Source organism: Puccinia triticina, chromosome 4A (assembly GCF_026914185.1).
Source record: "Puccinia triticina chromosome 4A, complete sequence".
In the NCBI taxonomy this organism is placed as follows: domain Eukaryota; kingdom Fungi; phylum Basidiomycota; class Pucciniomycetes; order Pucciniales; family Pucciniaceae; genus Puccinia; species Puccinia triticina.
The window spans coordinates 6039954-6065665 of NC_070561.1; the positions used below are offsets into that span (position 1 = coordinate 6039954).

The following is a 25712-nucleotide window of genomic DNA, read 5'->3' on the forward strand; positions in this document are numbered from 1 at the left end:
ACCTCCAGGGTTGTAAGTTCTTGTCAAAAATCGATCTCAAGGCAGCCTTCAACTTATTGCGTGTGGCGGAAGGCCATGAGTGAAAGACGGCTTTTCGGACTCCTTGGGGTTTGTACGAATATCAGGTTATGCCGTTTGGGTTGGCTAACGCTCCTGCAACATTTCAACGATTTATACAGCATGTCTTGCGTGAATTTTTAGACGTATGCTGTTTTGTTTATATTGACGATATACTGATTTATTCTAAAACAAGGGCGCAGCACCTCAAGGATTTGAGTTCTATTCTTCAGAAGTTGCGGCAATACTCGTTAAAGGCGTCTTTGAACAAATGCGAATTTTTTTGTTCCAAGGTGACCTTTTTGGGTTTTGATATAACTGATACCGGTATAAAAATGAATAAGGCGAAGTTACAGACGATTGAGGACTGGCCCTTTCCGGTGACGGTTAGGGGGTTGCGCAAATTTTTAGGATTCACGAACTTTTATAGGCGTTTCATTCCTCAATTTTCCACGGTGGCGGGTCCATTAACGACACTCACGCAGGAGAAGTATAGTGATTCAAAGCATTTAGACTCTCCGGGCGCGATTAAGGCGTTTGATGCGCTGAAGAAGTTATTTGTTGACGAACCCCTCCTGCTTCATTTTAATTTTGACAGGGACAGGGTGGTTCATGTGGACTCTTCGGGATATGCAATTGCGGCGGTGCTCAGCCAGCCGAATGCTAACGGCGATTTTTTGCCTGTTAGTTACTTTTCCCGCAAGCTGTCGGAGCGAGAGCGGTCGTGGAAAATTTTCGACCTGGAGCTTTTAGCTATAGTATCGGCTTGTCAGGAGTGGCGTGCTTGGTTGATGGGCACTGAGAATCCGGTCAAGATGTTTTCGGATCATTCGAACTTGCTTTATTTCCGAACAGCTAAGTATTTGTCCCCAAAGCAGGCGCGGTGGGTGTTGTTTCTCGACAATTTCAATATGTTAATTTATCATATAAGCGGTTCAAGGAATCCGGCGGACGGTCCTAGTCGGAGGGATGATTACTATGATGGATGTAGGATGAGTAGCAATGTGGATTTGATAGTGAAGCGGATGGTGGATTGCGGTGCTATTGATGAGAGCAATGCTGACTTGGCTCAATCTCCTCTATCTTCTCATGATTTATTTTTTCAGCGTCCAACTCAAGCCTTATTGGATTTCTTTTCCGTCAAATATACAGATGAGGAGAAGCTATCGGGGTCTGTCCGATTTGTAGCTGGTGTTTACTGGTATCAAGGGCGGGTTTTTGTTCCCTCCGCGGTCAGAACACGTTTGGTCACTCTTTACCATGACTCTCCGGCGGTGGGGCACCCTGGTATTGCAAGGACTTTATTGACCTTGACCAGAACTTTTTCGTGGCCAGGCATCAAGGGGTTTGTCACTAACTATGTTAACTCTTGTGATTCATGTCAAAGAGTGAAAGCACGGCGGCAAGCGGCCGACGGGAAGTTGGTTTCTATTGTGGCAAACCCTAAGCCGTGGAGCGTCATAGGTATGGATCTCATTGTCAAGCTTCCCATTTCTGGGGGATTTGACTCGATTCTGGTTGTAATCGACTTGTTAAGTAAACTTGCGCACTTCATTCCTTGCAAAGAAGCCTCCTCGTCGGCGGTTTTGGCTAACCTGTTCAGAAAGAACATTTTTAGATTACATGGGCTGCCTGACAAGATTGTGTCGGATAGGGGGAGTACTTTTGTGAGTGAATTTTGGAAAGCACTCATGAAGTCTCTTAATATTGGTTCAGCTTTGTCAACCGCGTATCATCCTCAGACGGACGGTCAGACTGAACGTATGAATCAGGTGGTCAAGGATTATCTTTGACACTTCTGTTCGTACTATCAGGATAACTGGGACAAATGTGTGGAGATGGCTGAGTTTGCGATTAACAACATGGATTCGGCGAGTTTGAAAATTTCCCCGTTTTTCTTCAATTATGGTTTCCATCCCAGGTTCAATATTATGACTGAAAACACTGGCCGGAAAGGTTTAGATGACTTTCTGGTGGACTTGCAGGTAACTCAAGAAACTGCTATGGAGTGTTTGCAGCAGGCGCGGATAAAGCAAGCTGCGTATTACAATAAGGGACGCCGGGATGCTCCGATATATAATGAGGGGGATGAGGTTTTACTTCTGCGGAAATTTATACAATCGCGGCGTATTAACTCAAAATTGGATTACAGATATATCGGACCTTTTAAGGTAATAAAAATGGTCGGTTCTAACGCGGTGAAGTTGGATTTGTCCAAGGATTACCCTAAATTACATCCTGTCTTTAATGTCTCCTTGCTGACGCGCTATTTGAACCCTAATTTAGTTGAAGGGCAAGCGGTTAGGACGGGTATTAAGGATAAGTACTACTCAGACGAGGAGATTGTGGATTGGTCTGCGATCAGAGCAGTCCTCGATGTCAGGACGGTAAAAAAGGGTAAGGTGGATTATTTGATTTGATGGAAAAATGCGACACCAGGGGAGAATACATGGGTTTCACAAAATCATGTCCCTGTCGCGGCTAACCCTTATGTAGAAGCTTTTCAAAAGCTTAATTCGACTAAGCAGAAGAAAGAAAAAAACAAAAGGGAAATCTTCATCGAAGGAAAACGTCTCAGGGTAATAGGGAGACCTTATTTTGTAACGATCTCGTGTGGATTATTGTGATAAGAACGGAGGACTCTGTTAATCGACTTCTTATGTCATGCGCTGACTAATCTAATTTGATCGGACAGCAGAACTCTTTGTGATTAAGGAGGCTTTCATTGTGATTAATTAGGTTCGATCTCGTTTGTCATTTGTATTTTCACGCTATGTCGTCATCGGATCATCTTTTTGTTTCTGGTTATGTTCCTTCGACTCTGAAGACTTGTTCCCTCTTTCTTTTCTTCTTTTCTTCATCGAGATATTCTTTGTCTTTGTTTCCTCGAAAACCATTATCAACAAATCAAAATCTTATATTATACAAACATCATTATATTACATTCGAGGTTCAATCCGCACTTCTGCGATAAATCATTAGAGTTAAGGATACTATTCAAGCATTCGGCGAGATATCCTCTTGGATCATCTTCATAGCCTATACATAGCGAACTGAATAGTAGCCCAGCCCTCACATTGCCCCTCTGAAAACACATCCATCCCCTTGCTGACCCTCACATCCCAACACCAACAACAGTGGGGACCATACCGGCATCTCAGAGAACTCCCGCGCAAGCATCCCCATGTCCCACGGCCCATCCACCCTCACCGTGTCTGTCTTGGAGGCACAAAGACTGGAGTCAGAGACCCGGACGCGCCTGCTCAAGGCCCAGAAACTCTTACTGATTGTTGACCTGGACCAGACCATCATCCATGCCACCGTCAACCCAACCGTGGGCGAGTGGATGGCCGACCCCACCAACCCCAACTGGCCGGCACTCCAGGGTGTCAGCAGGTTCCAGTCCAATGATCCACCCAACCTGCCCAACAAGGGCTGCTACTACAATCTCAAACAACGGTTGGTCCTCTCAACCCCCTGTCCAAGCAAGCCCGACACAACATAGCCGCTCCATTTCCTCCATCAAATACTAAGCAGTTGAGCAATGCCCTAGTCCTGGTTTGGCAGACTTCCTACATTCCCCGGCAGATAAGTATGAGATGCACGTCTATACCATGGGGACCAGACATATGCGGATGCTGTCTGCAAGATTATTGATCCGACAGGCAAAATCTTCGGCAACCGGATCCTCAGTTGGGACAAAAGCGGCAGTACATCTGCTTCATTCCCCTGCTTCTCACACCTGCCAATCTACTGAAATTCTGCCAATATTGAACTCAGGTATGACACAGAAATCAACCACCAGATCTTTCCTGTCAATACCACAATGATCGCGGCAATGTCTGGGAATACAGTCCCAACCTAGTCTCCGTTTTTCCCTGTAAGCCTCTTGGAACTATCACGGCCACGACCACAACCAGCAGCAGCAGCAGCAGCAGCAAGACTGAATCTTGTTGATTATATTTAGATAATTTCTTTGTGGGCATTGCGGACATCAACGGCGCCTTCCTGCCCTTGCCCGGCCCCTTGAGCCTCCTCCTCCGGCCCAACTCAAGGCTCCAGCATCTGCATCTGCGCCAACGGACCCAGTAGCCTTGCCCATAATGACGGTGACGGACGTTGCGGGGACCACAAGTGCGTTAGCGAAGGCCGAGCAGCTACTCGCAATATTGGATGGCTCCTTGAGTGGAGCAGGGCCGACCAGCAAGACAATCGCGAGTGTCCAGGCCAGCAAGACCTCTGCAGTACCCCCCACAGCCTTGTCATCCAGTCTGCAATCCCCAAAAGATACTAGCACACCACCATCGTTGCCGGAGACAACTACGGAAGAGCAGGCAAAAACCGCCCGCTCTAAGCTCATTGCAGACTAAGTCATGAGTCGACCACTCAAGCAGAAACAGATTGAGTTGACGCAGCAGGATCAAGCTAAGCGCAAAGCCAACGCCTATTGGCGTAGTCAGCTGAGCAGCATTGCCACTTGGGGCTCCCAGAACGGCGCCGAGTCTGCGACATCTTTGAGGGCTGTCACTCCAGTCCTTCCCCCCTCCCTTCCTCCTTGTCATCGTCGGCCGTCTCGCCAGAGGAAGTCTTCACGACTGAGGCCGGGGGAGCCACACGTTGTGCGCCCCAAGGCTCGTCCTCCTCTCCGGACCCTGCTGACCCGGGCGCACCGGGCCCCCCACCCTCAGCAAGCACCCATTTCAGGTGTGGAGCCGAGATTTTTGGGGGCCCTGTTTGCGCCAAGAGTTCCAGGTTGACCAGTCATTGCGCCGCCACTAGGAGGAGATGTGGTGAGAGATGAGGTAAAAAGACTACCTGGATTGGTCATAGTAGGCGCTGGAGTTCCATTGGTCGTTGGAACGGGACTGCCAGGAGTTGGTGGCTGAGTGGTCTCTCTCCGGACAATGCTGAGCGGCCGGGCATCCAACAGCTGGATTGCCGGACAAGATGGATTAGTGCAATCAGGGCTAAAGCCAAACACGTCCTCCCAATCACTCTGGTGAGAAACATCGTAAGCAGAGGCTTGCCGATGGGATGGTGAAAAATACACCAAAGGAGATGAAGAAGATGAAGAAATGGTGGAATTGAAATACTCACTCTATAGTCAGTCCTGATGCTCAGCAACTTGGCCAACTTCCTGAAAAAAAATCAAGACAAGTCAGATATTGAGAATGAGGGGTGGAACAAAGACAAGAGATGAAGAATGAGGGGCAGAACAAAGACAAGAGATGAGACGCTCTTAGAGGAACTGAAGAAGCATTCACATATGATTTGTCTTTTTTCTTGCTTGAAGGCACTTGCGGAGAGCCCCGCTTGAGACATGGTAACTGATGAGGATGGGTAGTGTGGAGAGACTGAGAACGATTCTGGGATGAGGTCTGAAGAATCGAAAGGAGGAGATGAAATTGAGTGCGCAATTGGGGAGGAGTGAGGTGATATGTGAAGATTGTGAGCTTTGGTGAGTTTCTGAGAATGAGCCAAGCTCGGAGACCATGGGTGGAGTTGGATTAGTATCATAGAAGTCAGGCAGATGGACAGATACGCCGTGGACATACAGTCTAGTGGTTGGGGGACTCTGGGTTGCAAATGAATCTAGTGCTACCGGATGTGGATCCTGAAGAGGAGTATGGAGCAATGTTGCAGAATCTAATCAGTTAAAGTACTGGAGTATGTCTGTGCAATCTTCCTGCTGACCGTTGCCATCTTCCTACTGACCGTTGTAACGCAAAAGTTGGCCAACACATAACAAAAAACCATGTACAACGATCCCACCTGCATCAATCCCACCCTCAACATCAACAATATGAAATTGTTTGGGAGCTGAATAATTCCAATTAAGATACAAAGTAAGATACGAGTTTGGACCAAAAATGAGGAAAATTTGGAGTCGAACCTGGAAGAATGAGGAACAGTTGGTTAAAAACGGGTTTTGATCAATCTCAAATCAAATTTTTACTTCCGAGAAAAGATTAAATTTCACCTTGAAGGTCCTGCTGTATCAAACCTGGGGCTTTGCCTGATTGAACCCGTAAGTCGGAAAAATCACCAGCTGGCCAAGCTCCGGAGGGGTATGTAACGAATCAAGAGTCCGAGGTGAGCATCTCTTTTGGGGACGGAAGGACACGGGGTAGCAGGGGCTGGTTTGTATGCAAAGATGCACCTTATCCTGGTGTATGATAGATTCCGAAATCAAAGTCTGTTATTCTTCCATTCTTGATCATGGCCAGCAACCCAACCAACAGCTCTTCTGGAGGTACTGGTGCCCCTGTCCTTATTGGTGAAGACAATGCCAATAAATCCCAAGAGCCTCTCTCAAAAGACAAAGAAATGATTGCCTCTGTTGTTGCCAGTCTCATTCCCAAATTCAAAGTTCAAGCTAGCGCAACTCCGATGGAAACAGATCAAGGTACAGTGGCCCAGGGTGAGTCAACCATAGTATCCTCTCTTCAAACTGAATGCTGTTGGTTGATGAAATTCTGGGTGCAGGCAAGTCCTCCAACACATCATCTCAACCAGCATCGCTGCCGCAAGACCCACAGCTCTCGGCCAAGTTTATTGTTGAGCAGTCCCGACTGGAGAAGTCAAGTGCCAAAGAAGCTGCAGGAAAAAAACAAACATAGCGCCGTGTGAAGTCTATAGCCAAGAGGACTACGACCATTCAGCATTTCAAGCCAATCTCTCGAGGGATTCAGTTTTTCATCAAGTCATTTCTTGGTGGTCCGGATAAGCCACAAGATTTTCCATCACCACCTTCGGAGAATGAGAAGGAAGCCTAGTATTGGATTGAAAGGCGTGCTCAGTTCATCTTGAAGCAGCTTGATAGTATTCTTTGCAGTCTGTCAGACAAACCAGTTCTCAAACAAGATTACTTTGTAGCTCAAGCCAAATCTGAAATCCGTAAGAATATCAAACCACCTCCATTCACCTCTGCTCCTAAAAAGGGTGAACTTTGAGGCGGCAAGCCAATCAGCCCTCAGACTAGGGGGGACGTGGAGAGAGCCCATGCTTTGGCAGGAATTTCCAGAATGACGTTTGATTGGACGGTGAAGCCGATGGACCATTCTCCTTGGAACTTGGCGGTGATAGAGGTGATGGGGAAGAAGTCTGTGGAGTGGCTCAGTACAACAATGAAGATAAGTGAGGAAGAGGCAGCTCAGGCACCAGCAATCATTCAACAATGGCTCTGTGGCAAATGTGAAGAAATTCAGAAATTTGGCAGTGTGGACGTGACAAAATTCAAATCTGATAAAAAGTCGAGGTTAGTCAGGGCCCAGTATACCCAATGGCGCAAGAAAGTAAGTTGTGTACCTTAGAAAAAAACGTGGAGTAGAGCAGCGGCACTGATATTCACTATGTACCAGATTTGTGAGAACAGATGTGCAATGGCTGCAAAGCTGTACCCCAACAATCATCAACTCGCTGTGGTCCTTGCGGATAAGGATACTCATTCCAATATTGAAGAGGGGGCAAGCGCTTTGGTTCAACCAATCAAAATTCTCGTGATGTGGCGGTCCGATTCACTTACAACCATTCTCCATGGCCTTGACAAGATGGTTATTGCTCAAGCTCAACATCACAAGACAAAATCAGTGAACAATAATGTCTATGGAAGCTTCAAGTCTTCTCATGGTCATACTCAGGGTATTAATGGAGTCCCTTGCAATCTTCCCACCAATTGCTACTCCAATGCTTGGAAAAATTGGTTGTGTAAATTCGAACAAGATACAGTCTCTCAAGTGCCCCCTTCCAACATCAAAGATCTTGCCGAAGGAATGGAAAGCCTTGTGACGTTAAATCCTCAGTCTGGACCAGGACCAACTGGAAGCGCCCCAAATCCTGCACCTGCTCCACAACCAAGCCCAGCAAACCCTCAAACCGGTGGTCAACCAGGCCCGAGCGGGACCGGATCAATGCATGTTGACTAGCCCTTTTTATTATTGTTTTGTATCATGAAATTTTGGCCGGAACAGGAGTGATGTGTAGTTGGAAGCTGTGGTGCTTGTTTTTTACCATATCTGGTTGTATTTACTAGTTTTTTGTCTTATTGTGGCTGATACGTTGTGTGAAGTCTTTGGTGGTGCTTGTTCAACTCGTGTGATTGTCTGCAGGCAAGCTAGCTGCGGAACTGTGTCACACAAACGTACGGCCGTCACTACAAACATGGATGAATTTGGGAAAGCATATATTGATCAATATGGCATATATTGATCAAATTATATTGATCATTTTTTTTTTTTTTTTTGAAATTTCCCTTTAATTTGTTTCCTTCCTGCAACATCATAACCCTTCTATCATCTCTCTTTCTCTTGATTTCCTCCTTTCTTAGTTTTCAACCATAGTAAAAGCTTCATTTTGTTGCCAGATCAAAGAGTCATTTTTACATACTCATGTGAATTATTCCTGAGAAAAAATAGTCTGTTAAGTCAGGCAGGGAGGGGAAGGGGGGAGGAGGAATGGGGAGGCATGAATTATTGTCACTTGAACCTTGCAGAAGTGTTGAAATCTACTTTCCAAAAAAAAAAAAAAAAAAAAAACAGAAAAACAATCAGTCTCAATATATCTTGCTACATCAATTTTGTCCAAATTTAATGGTTTGTATACGTGACTCATCATATCCAATATCCTAAATTTCTACTAGGCCTGAGATTGATTTAACGTTTGTACCAGATTTGAGTAAGGTGTCTTATATCATGGAAGAACTCCCACGCTGTGCTCAGATATAGTGGGAGAAACACGAGGAAACTACCAAATCAGTGGTATTTGGCAACTGATCACATTGTGGTTGCTACATTTGGGGGGTTTGAGGTCATTCAAGGTACACCATGATCCGTTGAGGCCATTTGATCATTTTTGTACCAATATCATGGAAGAACTCCCACACTGCGCTGAGATATAGTGGCAGGAACACCAAGAAACTACCAAATTAGTGATATTTGGCAATCGATCACATTGTAGCTGCTACATTTGGGGGTTTTGTGGTCATTCAAGGTACAAAGTGAATCTTTAAGGGCATGTGAACAGTTTGGTACCAATATCATGGAAGAACTCCCATGCTGCACTGAGATATAGTGGGAGAAACACCAGGAAACTACCAAATTAGTGATATTTGGCAACGGATCACATTGTAGCTGCCACTTTTGGGGGTTTTGTGGTCATTCAAGGTACAAATTGGGACTTTGAGGGCATGTGAACATTTTGGTACCAATATCATGGAAGAACTCCCACGCTGCGCTGAGATATAGTGGCAGAAACACCAAGAAACTACCAAATTAGTCAACTTTGGCAACTGATCACATTGTGTCTGCTACATTTGGAGGTTTTGAGGTCATTCAAGGTACACCATGATCCATTAGGGCCATTTGATCAATTTTGTACCAATATCATGGAAGAACTCCCACGCTGCGCTGAGATATAGTGGGAGAAACACCAGGAAACTACCAAATTAGTGATATTTGGCAACTGATCACATTGTGGCCGCTACATTTGGGGTTTTTGTGGTCATTCAAGTTACACAATGAATCTTTGAATGCATCTGAACATTTTGATACCAATATCATGGAAGAACTCCCATGCTGCGCTGAGATATAGTGGCAGAAACACCAAGAAACTACCAAATTAGTCATATTTGGCAACTGATCACGTTGTGGCTGCTACATTTGGGGGTTTTGTGGTCCTTCAAGGTACACCATGAATCTTTGAGGGCATGCAAACATTTTGGTACCAATATCATGGAAGAACTTTCATGCTGCGCTGAGATATAGTGGCAGAAACACCAAGAAACTACCAAATTAGTCATATTTGGCAACTGATCACATTGTGGCTGCTAAATTTGGGGGTTTTGAGGTCATTCAAGGTACACCATAATCCGTTGAGGCCATTTGATCATTTTTGTACCAATATCATGGAAGAACTCCCATGCTGCACTGAGATATTGTGGCAGAAACACCAAGAAACTACCAAATTAGTGATACTAGAGGCCAAGGCGCCTTCACCGCTGCACTCCCAGGTCCCAGTATCTAAGCTTTATGGAATATTTGTGGTACTCATACAATACTCTCTGGATTGTCTATTTATTATGATGCCACAATTACTGTAAGCCCCCATCCCTGGAGTCTCACAATAACCTTTCACAAGAGCTATTACAAGTATTACATAAGCTACAAGAGTACTTAGTCTCCTCCTGCTACTTCCCTAGTCCGGCAGAGAGCTTCACTCTCTCCCGGCTAGGTAAGCTATCTTTCATTCTTCTCATTCCCTTATGATCTAGTTGCACTTACATATGAGAGAGCTTCACTCTCTCCCGGCTAGATACCTGCAATACAGCCCCTACGTTGGTACCAGACGGTTTCTTAGGCTTTTGCCTTGTCTTTTGTGCCCCTCAACGACGACCAGTGAAGGACTCAAACGGAGTCCTTACAATTACACTCCTAGCCTAAGTCTGAAAGTTGAAATCCTCTTCCTCAGGATATACATACATACTTTGGAAAGAGATTACTTGATTGTAGACATTGATCTGACCAGAGTACTGTTTTCAAAGTTTTATTTAATCCACAAGGAGATGGAATATACTTCTATGATTGAGATTCTCAAGTTTTCTCAGGCTGGTCTTTAGGCTTTACAGTTGGGTGCAGCATTCCACTGTACAAGGCTTTTGGCTGGTCCCAAATGCTGGGGCCCAAAACCTAAAAAATACAGTTTTTTCACGTATTTTTGGGCGGCTGGGACATGGTATGGTGTCCTAGCTATGGTTTTAGACACACCAGACACTCCTGAGAGCACTGCATGAAATTTTCTGCCTTTATGTGTGGGTTTGGTGCCAACTAGAAGGCATAAGTATGGGTTTAGGAGCCCATAAATATGTACTTATGCCCGTATTTGGGAGGTGGGTCCCAAAATATGGGCCTTGAACAAACCAAAAAAACAAAATTGGCTGGACCAAATTTGTTGCCACTTTAGATTTGGAATCTACACACCCTGTAGACTCCAAAAATATACTCTGTTAGAGTGCTGGACCCCCAACCCAGTCGGGGTTTCAAGTTCTGCGGGTAGCTCTGTACAGTAGAATGCCGCGCGCAACTGTAGATGTACCTTTGAATTGATGTCAAATTATTCTCTGAATTAACAATACCATGAGCCTCAATGTAATCCAAACTTGTACTAAGCTTTGGCTTTGGGGGGGTGGGTTAGGCAGGTGGTACTCCAAAAAATCTGGAGGGCCTATTTTACTCTGAACTCCATGTTTGTTGGAGCACATGCCTGGGCACTCCAAAATACACCAACATGGGATGCAATCCACCTTGATTTTGGCTTTGCACTCCAGTGTGCAAATATGAACTGGAGTAGTCATCAAGCAGGGCACACCCCACTTGATGACCAGCTAATGCGCAACTCTCTCAATGAGCAGTACAGACCAGTCATTGAGCGGTGTGCGACCCGTCAATGGCTGGTACAGATCAGTCTTTGGGAGGTGTGAGACCCCTTAATGGCCGGTCCAACCGGTCATTGGGAGGTGAGAGATCAATGGCAGGCACTGGCCGGCACCGACCGACCATTGAGAGCTATGAGACCCCTCAATGGCCGCTCCAACCGGTCATCGGGAGGTGTGAGACCCCTCAATGACTGGTACCAACCGGCCATCAAGAGGTGTGTTACCCCTCCATGGCCGGTCTGACCAGTCATTGAGAGGTGTGAAACCCCTCGATGGCCGGTCCAACCAGTCTTTGGGAGGTGAGAGACCCCTCGATGACCAGTCAGACCGGCCATCGACGGGTAATATACTGCGGAGTCCCCTTGATGACCGGTGCAGACCAGCCATTGAGAGGTATGAATCTCCTTGATGCCAGGCTGTTCCGGTCATCAAGAGGTGTTACCTCCCTTGATGACCGCACAGACCGCTCATCAAGAGCTATGACTCCCTTCGATGACCGGCACAGACCAGTCATCGGAGAGTAGGAGTGAATCTTCTCAATGCCGGTCTGTACCGGCTGTCGAGAGGTGTGAGCCCAATACCACTACAGACCGGCATTGAGACGAGATGGAAACCTCGCGGAGGATGCCTCCCCGGCAAGTGGGGACACAACTACTCACAGCCACCTGACTGGTCATCTGGAGGATTAAAGCTCTCAAGCTGACCTGTAAACACTTGGATGAGTGTGTACAGGCCTGTACAGGCCGCAGGGCCCTGACAACCAAGTTGTCAAGTTTTGGTTTCAAGGATGTTAGGGCCCAGGGTGTGTGAGCTTGTTTGGATACTTAAAGGGCTGGGGGGAAGCTGTTTGTCCCCCCAGGGGATCTGGTTTTGTCCACCCCCTCCCTGAAGGCCCCCTATTTCATTTGAGTATGCCCCTTCTTGATTTCAAAAACAAAAATTCCAACAAACCCAAACAAAACTTTAACAATTTAAAATTGAAACTCACACGAAACAAGAAAATTTAAACTTTGAACTCACACACACAACACAAAAACATTTAAAGTTTGAGCTGACAAAAAACAAAAACATTTGAACACAATCAAAACACACAAAAACAATAATTTAAACTCAAACAAACCATAAACTCTGTACTGAAAAAAAAAACTTAAACTTTTTAAACTTAAGGAACACAAATTTCCAACTTTTAATTTCTTCTGCCTGCAATTTCAATGAAATGCAGCATGAACCCATGAAGTCAGTTTCTGTGAAACTGTGGTTTTAATAAACTTGGATTTAGCAACTGATCACATTGTGGCTGCTACATTTGGAGGTTTTGAGGTCATTCAAGGTACACCATGATCCGTTGAGGCCATTTGATCATTTTTGTACCAATATCATGGAAGAACTCCCATTCTGCGCTGAGATATAGTGGCAGAAACACCAAGAAACTACCAAATTAGTCATATTGGGCAACTGATCACATTGTGGCTGCTACATTTGGAGTTTTTGAGGTAATTCAAGGTACACCATGATCCCCTGAGGCCATTTGATCATTTTTATACCAACTAGAGTACACGGCGGCTTTGCCGCTGCCCCCTCAAGCCTCAACCACTCCAAAGCCCCAAGCCCACACCATCATCACGCACCCGTCCGTAGTCCTTGCCCCAATGCAACCCCAGTCACAGATGCAGGATCCATATATTTATGATAATTTTAGGAAGTCCTCTCCCAGGATATTTGTGCCCAGATATTTTGAAAATATCTCAGGTTCTAGAATATCATATATGACAATTCCATGGTATATTGTAAAAGGGGCTTGATTGATTGACTCCCAAAAATTAAATTCTGACTCCCAAAAAGTAATTTTTAGGAGTCAGAATTTAATTCTTCTGCGTAGAATGGGAGTCGGAAATGTAATTTTACCAAAAATTACAATAATAAAGAAAAATTTATAACTTCTCACTGGGGCGCCCAAAGCCCACCAAAACTGGGCCTCTCAAGAGCACATGTTGAACTGCACGGCATTAGCACACCCCATTCCTGGGGTGTGCAATGTGGGACTAATTTGATGGATTTACTACAAAAGAAATACACCAAAACCTTAGCCATTGTGCTCCAAAGTGCCCCAAACCTTTGCAGCATCAAGTAAATTACTTGTGTGAATACTATTTCAACATTGGATGTACTTTGCGCACTGCAAAAAACTTGTCCCGCACTGCAGGGGGCGTCCACTCGACGTCCCCGCCACAGTGCGCGGTAGCTCAAAACGCTTTGCGCACTGCAAACGCAAAACTATGAAATTCTCACTTTTTTTTCTGCCAGCCGGCAGAGGGAATTTTTCCTGCTCCTCCATCAAATTCTTGGAGGATTTGGAGCCCCCAGCTGGACACAAAAAAAGGATGAAAAATAAACACAAAAAATAACCTGAGTGCAGGCTCCCGGGCCCCCGGGAGCGCTCCTCCGGGGCTTTCAACCTGCCAAATACTCACGATCCCCCGATGACAGGCCAGGTGCAGTGCAGATTACCGGTCATCAAGGAGAATATGTACTTCTCTCGATGAACGGGTTTTTTCGGTCATTGGAAGGAGCACATACTTTACTCGATTACCGAGTCCACCCCGGTCATGGAGAGGAGTAAACCCTTGCCTTGATGACCGGGTCCGTTCCGGTCATTGAGAGAAGTGTTTTGACCGGAACAGACCCGGTCTTTTAGAGGAGTGCAAACTCTCCTTGATGACCGGGTCTGCTCCGGTTATTGAGAGTATAACATACTCCCCTCGCCGGTCATTGAGGAGTAACCACTGCCCTCGATGACCGGGTCCGGCTCCTCTCATTGACCAGAGCGCACCCGTTCATTGAGGGGCTATTCTGGACATCATCAAGAGGGAGTGCATCCTCCCCTTAATGACCAGTTTGTTCTGGTAATTGAGAGAAGTTTTTCTCTCCTCTCAATGACCAGAACGGACCCGGCCATCATGAGGAGTGTTTCTCTCCTCTCAATGACTGGAACGGACCCGGTCATCGAGGCAAGTGTTTACTCCTCTCCATGAATGGGGTGGACTTGGTCATTGAGTAAAGTATGTGCTCCTTCCAATGACCGGAGCAACCCGGTCATCGAGAGGAGTACATATTCTCCTTGATGACCGGTAATCTGCACTGCACCTGGCCGGTCATCGGGGGATCCAGTGTGTAGACGCCGCTCAATGACCGGGCTGTGCCGGCCATTGGTAAGGCAGCCGGAGCTTCTGCCCTCAAACTTTGTTTTCGCGGGGCTGTGTACCCGATCCGTGAGTATTTGGCAGGTTAAAAGCCCTGGAGGAGCGCTCCCGGGGGCCCGGAAGCCTGCACTCAGGTTATTTTTTGTGTTTATTTTTCATCCTTTTTTTGTGTCCAGCTGGGGGCTCCAAATCCACCAAGAATTTGATGGAGGAGCAGGAAAAATCCCCTCTGCCTGTGGGCAGAAAAAAAAGTGAGAATTTCATAGTTTTGTGTTTGCAGTGCGCGAAGTGTTTTGAGCTACCGCGCACTGTGGCCGCGACGTCAATTTGCCGACCCCCACAGTGCGCGACAAGTTTTTCGCAGTGCGGGCAGTAAATCCGTTCAACATATTATCTAAGTATATTAAATCCACACTTTTGTGGAAATTTGGATCATGGGCTCACCCTCCTCCTTTCCCTGTTGTTGTTTTTGGCTTTTATAGGGCCGCAATGCAGTCTCCGCGGGAGCAAGTGCACTCTGCCGCCTCAATTCTTTGCGGCACAGGACTTGATTTTTGTGTGCAGCAGACAGGACATGCTTTGACCAGGTCTTTGTGCCTCCTGATTGGGGACATATGTTACAATAGTACACATTTTCCTTGCAGGTGCAATCTAGCTCAAACATCAAAAGAAAATTCAGTTGGGTTTTCAAGTAGCCAGTAAAGAAGGGAAGATCACTGACCTGGAGGCTGGAGTGCCTAAAGGATGCATGGCAGGGATCTGCGGCGGAATGAGATGGGCCGGGCCGCAAAGGGGCTGGTGGATTATTGGTTGGATTGGCTGCTGTGCGGGCGAGGTGCCAGAGCTGGGTTGGATGAGGCAAAACTTGGAAGAAACAAGCGCTTCAACTCACGTTGAGTGAGTTCAAGCGGGCGTGCCCTATGTATTAGCCCTGTGTCGACCGCAAGACATGTTTTAGCGGCCTCAAGGGTTCCCCCTATGACGCAGCTAGGCCGGATCGATGGTGGTATGGCCCTGCCCAGGCCCATACCTCATCTGGGCGCCGTTGAGGCGTGTGAGGAATTGATTTGACGATGTGACGCACCCCAGGGCACCCACATGTGATGGCGCCTTGGGGACGCTTGCAACCCCAGGGCGCCACAAGTGTGACAGTCCGATGGGCGTTGTGGCTGCCGGAGCCTCGCCGTGGCAGTCCACCCCGGCGTCCCCATTGCGCCGCGGCCGGTGTCGGCTCTATGACGTACATGGGGGGACCAGGAATTTTGGTGGCCACCTGGTGTACGCCACAAAGGGCGTCACTGCGACTCTGGGTCACCGTGGCGTCCTTCCGGGCGCCTGCATGGCTGGGAAACCATTTGGTTGCATTGCCTTTTCTGGATCTGCCCTGCTGTGTACATGAGTTGATGACCTGATGACATGAGGCCATAATAGTGGCGCGTTAATTGTGAGGCGTTGGGCGAGCAGACGGCTGAAGCAAGTGGAAAACTCTGTATGAATCAATCCCCTTTTTTCAAAGCCGATTTGTGGACGGGGGATATTTGGAATTGTCTCAGGCAGTCCTGAAACCAATCATCTGTGGGCACCAGTTGGGTGACGGGTTGGTCGCAAAGATAAATAGAGGGGTTGTTGGGTGAGCTCCTCCTCCCCCCAGGTCAAGCTCCCCTTTTACATTTGTGCAGGTTGAAATTGACCTCCTTGTGTAACCCCTCCCTTCCTTGCACTTGCTGGGGGCGGTGTGGTAACCCTGTTCCCACTCATATCACCATTCTCATATCATACATATCCCTCACATATCCATCATTATTATTCCAGATTCAGATTCTACACCTCATTTTACCCCTAGTCACTCACTCATACCACCCTGAAATTCCCTTTGGATCAGAAGTTATTAGCATATACAGTTTCATTTGTATTTTCCTGCTTCTCACATTTCATCTACATTACATATTCCAGTCATCATCACCATAGCTACATATATTACACATTACATAGTGCTCATCATTACTAAATTTCATCTACATTACATAGTGCTCATCATTACTTCACTTCATCATTACATTACATAGTGCTCATCATTACTTCACTTCATCACTACATTTCATCATTGCTCATCTTCAGACCTTGTCACATTGTGCTCATCATGATTTCCCCTTGTTGTATTTCCTCACATATATACTCCCCTCTATATGTTGTATCCCCACATTGAATTTCTACTCCATACACCCTGTATGACCTTTTCACCACACCATTAGATACACCTTCATCAGTACATATTTCACCACACCATTAGATAACATTGCCATTCACACATCTTATACACTTTCATACATACCAGAAATATATCCCCCTGCTCTTTGCCCCCCGCTACTCCTCCACTCCTCTTCATACCCTACAGGTACAAGTAGTCAGCTCATAGTATTAGTCAGTCTAAGATTATAGTAGTAAAGCCACACCTTTCTTCTTTTTCTCAGTGTTACACTCATCCCCAGTAGTATTAGTCAGGAAGGCAGCTCTTATATCAGCATCCTTGGCATAGCTTACATTAGTACTAGTTTAGTTATACATTTCCCTTCCCAGCTCTATTCTCCCATTTGAGTAGTTCCACAGCGGGAGGTTCACAATACCAAGTTTGGTTCCCCTGTTGCACTTGCGCAGGCTGAACAATTGACCCATGCCATTCCCTTTGTGGTGGCCCTGGGATAGAAAAGGATTATAACCTCCCCTTAGCATTTGCCCAGGCTGAGGAAATTTGAAATTTTTTTTACAACACTTTCACCTCCCCTGCTGCGCTTGCGCAGGCTGAGCAAAATCTCCTGGGTAGAAATCCATTTTTACCCACGCCACTTGCCCTCCTCCATCCCCTTGCATTTGCAACAGGCAGAGGGGGTTAACCCCGGTCCCTTTTCATTCATGGTTCATGGATTGGGGGATCAGTCTGAGACATTTATGTTTGGGGACTTTAATTTGTCAGAATACTGGCTCATCTTCTTCGCTCACAGTCTTCCTTTTTCCATCACTGATTAGTGATGCCCTAACCCCCCCCCCCCCCTTTTTTTTTAATCTATCATCTTCCATCACAATGTGTGATGTGGTATTTATTTCCATCAATTATTTATTGATGCTTTCCATCACAAGATTGTGATGTGTATTTTCTCTTTCCATTGTTAAGTTACAATGCCTTCTACATGTTAATGTTTCTTTAACATGTGTCTATCTCTCCTTCCATCTCATGTGAGATGTCTGTTTTGTTTGTTTTGTCACTTAGGCCCCCTTTGGATCTTGCAAGGGGGCTCTCTAGTGGTGACTACATATTTCCTCTGCTTGTATTTGAAATCAAATCATCAAGTCAGAGCCCAAACTACTCAGACCCATCTTTGCTCCTTGGTCCAATCTCAAGACCCCTCAAGATTGAAACTCTCACCACATCGAACCCCTTTTCTCTGACTGAAAATCTAACATAATTTAAATTTTCACGGCAGTCAAGTCAAACATACTCCTGTCTGAAAATATGGGAAATGGGGAAAAGCAGAATTGGGCCTTGGCACCACTATTGGGCCCCTTTTGGGGCCTTTTGGGGAAAGGAGGAGGGTGAACCCATGATCCAAATTTCCACAAAAGTGTGGATTTAATATACTTAGATATCATGGAAGAACTCCCATGCTGCGCTGAGATATAGTGGCAGAAACAACAAGAAACTATCAAATGAGTGATATTTGGCAACTGATAAAATTGTGGCTGCTACATTTGGGGGTTTTGTGGTCATTCAAGGTACACCATGATCCCTTGAGGCCATTTGATCATTTTTATACCAATATCATGGAAGAACTCCCATGCTGCGCTGAGATATAGTGGGAGAAACACCAGGAAACCACCAAATTAGTGATATTTGGCAACAGATCACATTGTAGCTGCTAAATTTGGGGTTTTGTGGTCATTCAAGGTACAGATTGGGACTTTGAGGGCATGTGAACATTTAATTTGGTAGTTTCTTGGTGTTTCTGCCAGCGTGGGAGGTCTTCCATGATACTGGTAACAAAATAATCAGATGCCCTCAAAGATTCATTTTTTACCTTGAATGACCACAAAACCCCCAAATGTATTAGCCACAATGTGATCAGTTGCCAAATATCACTAATTTGGTAGTTTCTTGGTGTTTCTGCCACTATATCTCGGCGCAGCGTGGGATTTCTTCCATGATATTGGTACCAAAATGATCAAATGCGGTCAAAGATTCATTGTGTACCTTGAATGACCACAAAACCCCCAAATGTAGCAGCCACAACGTGATCAGTTGCCAAATATCACTAATTTGGTAGTTTCTTTGTGTTTCTGCCACTATATCTCAGCGCAGCATGGGAGTTCTTCCATGATATTGGTATAAAAATGATCAAATGGCCCCAAGGGATCATGATGTATCTTGAATGACCTCAAAACTTCCAAATATAGCAGCTACAATGTGATCCTTTGCCAAATATCACTAATTTGGTAGTTTTCTGGTGTTTTTCCCACTATATCTCAGCGCAGGGTGGGAGTTCTTCCATGATATTGGTGCCAAAATGTTTACATGCCATCAAGGATTCATTGTGTACCTTGAATGACCACAAAACCCCCAAATGTAGCAGCCACAATGTGATCAGTTGCCAAATATGACTAATTTTGTAGTTTCTTGGTGTTTCTGCCACTATATCTCAGCGCAGCGTGGTAGTTCTTCCATTATATTGGTACCAAAATGTTCGCATGCCCTCAAAGATTTATTGTGTACCTTGAATGACCACAAAACCCCCAAATGTAGCAGCCACAATGTGATCAGTTGCCAAATATCACTAATTTGGTAGTCTCTTGGTGTTTCTGCCACAATATCTCAGTGCAGCATGGGAGTTCTTTGAAAGCTGTACCAAAATAATCTTTGAAAATGGATGAATATTTTGGTCCCAATATCATGAAATAATTACCATTCCCGGTTGAGATATAGTGGCGGAAACACAAAGAAAACCCCAATTTGGTGATATTTTGAGACTCATCAGACTGTACCTGCCACATTTTGGACTTTCATGGTCAAGAGCTGACCCAAATTACTCTCATGGTCTAGAGCCAACCTAAATTACTCTCTCAACATTCCTATTATAATGGTATCAATATCATGAAATGATTTGCATTGCGGGTTGAGATACAGTGGCAGAAACACCAAAAAATACCCAATTAAGCAATATTCCAAGACTAATTAGACTATAGCAGCTCCTTTTTGCATTTCAATCCATGAACTCTATACCAAAATAATCTTTGGAAATGTATTAATATTCTGGTACCAATATCATGAAATCATCACCATTCCTGGTTGAGTTATAGTGGCGGAAACACAAAGAAAAACCAAATTTGGTGATTGTTTGAGACCCATGAGAATGTAGCTGCCACATTTTGTGATTTTGATGGTCAAGAGCTGACCCCAATTAATTTTTCAGCACCTCTCATCATAATGATATCAATATCATGAAATCATTCTCATTGCGGGTTGAGATACAGGGGTAGAAACACCAAAAAATACCCAATTAGGCAATATTTTGACACTAATCAGACTATAGCAGCTCCTTTTGGGCAATTCCATACATGAAAGCTATACCAAAATAATCTTTGGAAATAGATGAATATTCTGGTACCAATATCATCAAATAATTACCATTCCCGGTTGAGATATAGTGGCGAAAACACAAAGGAAACCCCAATTTGGTGATATTTTGAGACTCATGAGAAGGTATCTGCCACATTTTGGGATTTTCATGGTCGAGAGCCAACCTAAATTACTCTTCAAACATCCCTCACTTTACTTTTATCAATATCATGAAATGATTCCCATTGCGGGTTGAGATACAGGGGTAGAAACACCAAAAAATACCCAATTAGGCAATATTTTGAGCCCAATCAGACTATAACAGCTCCTTTCGGGCATTTACATACATGAAAGCTATACCAAAATAATCTTTGAAAATGAATTAATATTCTGGTACCAATATCTTGGGATAATCCCCATTTACCATTGAGATATAGTGGCAGAAACACAAGGAAAAGTCCAATTTGGTGATATTTTGAGACTCATCAGACTGTAGCTGCCACATTTTGGGATTTTCATGGTCAAGAGCTGACCCAAATTAATTGCTAAGCATTTCTTATTACAATGGTATCAACATTATGAAATCAATCCCATTGCGGGTTGAGATACAGTGGCAGAAACACCAAAAAATACCCAATTAGGCAATATTTTGAGACTAATCAGACTGTAGCAGCTCCATTTGGGCATTTCCATACATGAAAGCTATACCAAAATAATCTTTGGAAATGTATGAATATATTGGTTCCAATATTGCAAAATGATCGCCATTCCCGGTTGAGATATGGTGACAGAAACACAAAGAAAACCCCAATTTGGTGGCATTTTGAGACTCAAGAGAATGTAGCTGCCACATTTTTCGATTTTAAAGTTCAAGAGCCGACCCAAAGTAATCCCTCAACATGTCTTATCATAATGGTATCAATATCATGAAATCATTCGCATTGCGGGTTGAGATACAGTGGCAGAAACACCAAAAAATACCCAACTAGGCAATATTTCAAGACTAATTAGACTATAGCACCTCCTTTTTGGCATTTCAATCCATGAACTCTATACCAAAATAATATTTGGAAATGTATCAATATTCTGGTACCAATATCATGAAATTATCACCATTCCTGGTTGAGTTATAGTGGCAGAAACACAAAGAAAAACCTAATTTGGTGATTGTTTGAGACCCATGAGACTGTAGCTGCCACATTTTGTGATTTTGATGGTCAAAAGCTGACCTTAATTAATCTCTCAGCACCTTTCATCATGATGGTATCAATATCATGAAATCATTCCCATTGTGGGTTGAGATACAGGGGTAGAAACACCAAAAAATACCCAGTTAGGCAATATTTCGAGACTTATTAGACTATAGCAGCTCCTTTTTGGCAATTTCATACATGAAAGCTATACCAAGATAATTTTTGGAAATGGATGAATATTCTTGTCCCAATATCATGAAATAATTACCATTCCCGGTTGAGATATAGTGGCGGAAACACAAAGAAAACCCCAATTTGGTGATATTTTGAGACTCATGAGAAGGTATCTGCCACATTTTGGAATTTTCATGGTCAAGAGCCAACCTAAATTACTCTCTCAACATCTCTTATTATAATGGTATCAATATCATGAAATCCTTCCCATTGCGGGTTGAGATACAGGGGTAGAAACACCAAAAAATACCCAATTAGGCAATTTTTTGAGACTAATCAGACTATAGCAGCTCCATTTGCGCATTTCCATACATGAAAGCTATACCAAAATAATCTTTGAGAACAGATGAATATTCTGGTCCCACTATCATGAAATGATCACCATTCCCGGTTGAGATATGGTGACAGAAACACAAAGAAAACCCCAATTTGGTGGCATTTTGAGACTCAAGAGAATGTAGCTGCCACATTTTGGGATTTTCATAGTCAAGAGCTGACCCAAAGTAATACCTCAACATGTATTATCATAATGGTATCAATATCATGAAATCATTCGCATGCATTGCGGGTTGAGATACAGTGGCAGAAACACCAAAAAATACCCAATTAGGCAATGTTTCAAGACTAACTAGAGTACAAGGCGGCTACGCCGCTGCACTCCCAGGTCCTTCATGGCCCTGGTAACCAGCCATCTGTATGTATCACCCCAGCCCCCTCTGAAATGTTGTAACAGTAAATGTGGAGTCCCCATTTAATGAACCAGTGGAACAAAGTCATTGAGATTTTTAATCAATATGTTTCTGGATAGCTGGGTCTAATGGATAAATTTGTCTCTGTTCAAGATAAATTTGTGAGAAGTGTTTTATTTTCACATGATTTATTAGAAGTGCATGTCAGTTATCAGGCACAAGTTCAACTTTTAAGATAAATGCCAACCATGCAACAAAAAAGCTGTTAGTAATTAAAATTGTTTGACTTGGTGAATCTTGGCCTTTACATAATACTAAGACATTGTATCATCTTGGCTTGGAAATAAAACTCAAATCCACCATCCACATCAATTCTTGCATAAAATATTATTCAAAGAATCAGCCATTGCCTTTCTGTTAGACCTGATACTGTGCAAAAATGAAGCAAGCTGTCCTTCTCTACTACTGGTAAAAGAAAGAGTGTGCCCACCTCCTTTCTCCCCTCACTTTTGGAAAGAATCTGTGGTGCAGCCAATCATGGCAAGCACCAGCCAGAATGGATTGGAGGGGAATGAGCAGGCAGCAGCAAGTTCCCCCTTTCTATGAATGCAGGAAGTGGAATTGGTGTCTGCTGTGATCCATTTGGCAGGGGGACAAGTACAAAGTCATGTGTCATGCCTGCAAAGACAGCCCTTGCTGTATTAGATTCATGTGACATATGTGACTGGCATTCAGACAGAGTTGCAAGCTCACCGCTTTGGGCTGTCTCCCTCCGTGACCATCAGAGCATCATTACACTTCAGGACAATCACACTGCTTCTAGCTAATATCACCGGTCCAAAAACAGAGGCAATGCCAATGTGTGCACATTGCCTTTGCTTTGGGCCCAGTGTATCATGAAAAATACTTTCTTGGGAGCAAAGTTAATAACTACAAAACAATCGGCCAGGGCCAAACATTCTCAACAGAGCCACCATGTGTATGGCTTTAGCATGGACAACTGAGAGTTGATCATTGTGTGGGATACTGGCCAGTTTTGTAGAAATATCCCCCTTTAAAAACAATCAAATTTCATGGAGAGTAATGAGGGCATCAGCAGATTCAACAATATCTCCATTGTTTAAGCGTCTGGGCTACAATTGGTGACACTCTGTTGGCAGCTGTGTCAGCATCATTGGCCGCGGCCTTCTGGTATGCAAGCAAACAAGGCATACAATCAAATGTACTTACAGCACCGACCCATGGTCAGCTTTCCCAGGGGTCAAGGAAGCCTTTTTGAGATCAAGCAGGCTTAGTGGTTGAGGATGCGGACTGCAAACGCGGTGCCACAGCAATATGAAGAAAAAATTTCCATGTACCATAGCATTGCCAAAGCCTCCAGTCTTGGCTTGCAGCTCTTGTTTGCCTTCTTCAACACCCCATCCAGCAGCATCTTTCCTGTTGTTATTGTTATAGAAGCAGGAGATAGCATCAATTCGGCCAGTCAATTCCAGTTGAGAGAGCTCAAATGGGGTATGAAGAGGCACTGACTATTTTCCAGTTGTGCTCTGGCGATTGGGATGCTCATCACGTCTTTTACCATGATCACAGCGGGGACCACGGCCTCTGGTCCCACGTCTTTCACGGACACCACCACGACCTGTGTTTTAGGGAGGGATGATCTCACAGCATTCAGCAGAGGAACTCAGGTATAGCATGTGAGTCGAGGGACTAACGCTTGGCTTGGTCATCGCGTCCTTGCTTGGTTCATCCGGCAGGGTTGGGGCCGATGAATTCAGCATCAGCGCCGACAGGTTGGCCGCCGTAAACCTTGCGCAACGCGTTGCGGGACGGGTAATCAGCACTGCCAGCATAATTGGCTGGGCTGAGGTTATCCCAGTTAAACTGGGATTCACTCAACCAATTTAACCTTGGGTGATCTCAACTGATGAAATATAAATCCAAGGTACCCCCCTTGCGTTTATATTTAATTGGTTGAGATCAACCAAGTTTAAATTGGTTGAGTGCATCCCAGTTAAACTGGGATGACTTCAACCCAGCCAAATATGCTGGCAGTGCAGGTTCCGCTTTGCCTGCTGTCCAGGAATGGCCTTCTTGGGTTGAGGGCAAACCGCGACGGGTGTTTTGGTTGATTTGATGGCGGCTGATTGGGCGGCACCCCTTTCGCTGTCTGAATCACCTGAAGACAATCGGACGCACAGGGCAATCATGAGAGAATCAGGGATCGGCAGCTCGCACAGAAGTTTAATGAGGGACAACTTACCACTGCTTGAGCAAGCAAAAGGGCTGGAACTGATTATAGACATTGATGTGGGGAGCAGGAGTGAGGGGAGAATAAAGCTTGCGCTGCTTACCTGAAAAGGTCAAGTTCAACCAACCGCTGCTGTTTGCGTATGTACATAGCCGAGTGAAACAATAGGGTCGAATCAAATTTTTCCTGAAGCGTGCTGTTGCAAGTCCAACCCCGACTCATGACTACAAGCCCCCCAATGTGGTACGAGAGGCGCAGGAAGTGTTGTCATGTAAGTTTATCTCTTCGCGTCCCTTGTGGTACGCACCCTCAAAACCAGTGTTTGTCGCCAGTTGAAAAAGCAAATGGAATCCAGGGCCAAGACGACCCACGCCTCCTGATGTCAGGTTACTGAGCCCGACGCCATAAATGGGTGTCGTATTTCTGAAGTAGGAGGGGCTTGTTTCATCCTTCCCATAGCGCGTCAAGCGCAAACAGACCCGCAAAGCGTCTTGTGAGCATTTGTCACCCAATCCAGCAAGGAATAACACCTTCTTTGAGGAAAATACCACAACGCCGAAGAAATTGAATAGGGTTTGTTTATCAGCGTCAAGTTTCCCTGTGCGTCGGAGCTGCCCCGGTAACGTTAGGTTTCAAGGGGCGTGGCGGTCAGGACCCCCGACAAGGAGTTGCAGCGCGTTTCACTCACGGTGGATGGCGGCTACTTCTTTGGGTGTCTCGACCGGATCGACCTGGGGAAACCAATTGTTGGTTGTCAAGCTTTTAACTACCAACTCATTGGGGTTGAATCGCCCTGGTTCCTCCGGAAAGTCAAGAGCGTCAAGAGAGCACGCAATGGAGAGGCCCAGGAGGGTTCTCGCGGGCTGCATCAAACTTGAAGGTGGTTGTCGGATTGGGCTGGCTGTTGCGAGGGAAAGGGATCTTTGCCTATGATGAGGCAAAGCTCAGGAGACAACAACATAAGCCCCCTGACTATCCCCCCGATTGCGCTTGAGCGGGAGTCCAGTGTCAAGGTCAACCGGGCAGCGCCCACGCTTTGCCCAGGAGATGAAATG

At 45.1% G+C, this 25712-nt stretch overlaps 4 protein-coding genes across 4 annotated transcripts; 1 reads left to right on the forward strand and 3 right to left on the reverse strand.

The window, feature by feature from the left end:
* Positions 1–3241: 3241 nt before the first annotated feature.
* On the forward strand, positions 3242–4427 carry PtA15_4A668 (uncharacterized protein; the record flags this gene model as incomplete). Its single annotated transcript, XM_053168575.1, has 3 exons — positions 3242–3516; positions 3611–3767; positions 4089–4427. 3 exons carry the CDS (start codon positions 3242–3244, stop codon positions 4425–4427), a joined length of 771 nt encoding a protein of 256 aa, XP_053019771.1.
* Positions 4428–4741: 314 nt separating this feature from the next.
* On the reverse strand, positions 4742–5760 carry PtA15_4A669 (uncharacterized protein; the record flags this gene model as incomplete). Its single annotated transcript, XM_053168576.1, has 4 exons — positions 4742–5053; positions 5155–5194; positions 5355–5671; positions 5752–5760. The coding sequence occupies 4 exons, from the start codon at positions 5758–5760 to the stop codon at positions 4742–4744; spliced, it is 678 nt and encodes a 225-aa protein (XP_053019772.1).
* A 9901-nt stretch (positions 5761–15661) lies between these two features.
* Positions 15662–15931, reverse strand: PtA15_4A670 (uncharacterized protein; the record flags this gene model as incomplete). Its single annotated transcript, XM_053168578.1, has 2 exons — positions 15662–15720; positions 15784–15931. The coding sequence occupies 2 exons, from the start codon at positions 15929–15931 to the stop codon at positions 15662–15664; spliced, it is 207 nt and encodes a 68-aa protein (XP_053019773.1).
* A 7766-nt stretch (positions 15932–23697) lies between these two features.
* On the reverse strand, positions 23698–25526 carry PtA15_4A671 (uncharacterized protein; the record flags this gene model as incomplete). The annotated part of the gene is made up of 5 exons (XM_053168579.1): positions 23698–23843; positions 23937–24045; positions 24122–24215; positions 24474–24585; positions 25346–25526. The coding sequence occupies 5 exons, from the start codon at positions 25524–25526 to the stop codon at positions 23698–23700; spliced, it is 642 nt and encodes a 213-aa protein (XP_053019774.1).
* Between the last annotated feature and the right edge of the window lie 186 nt (positions 25527–25712).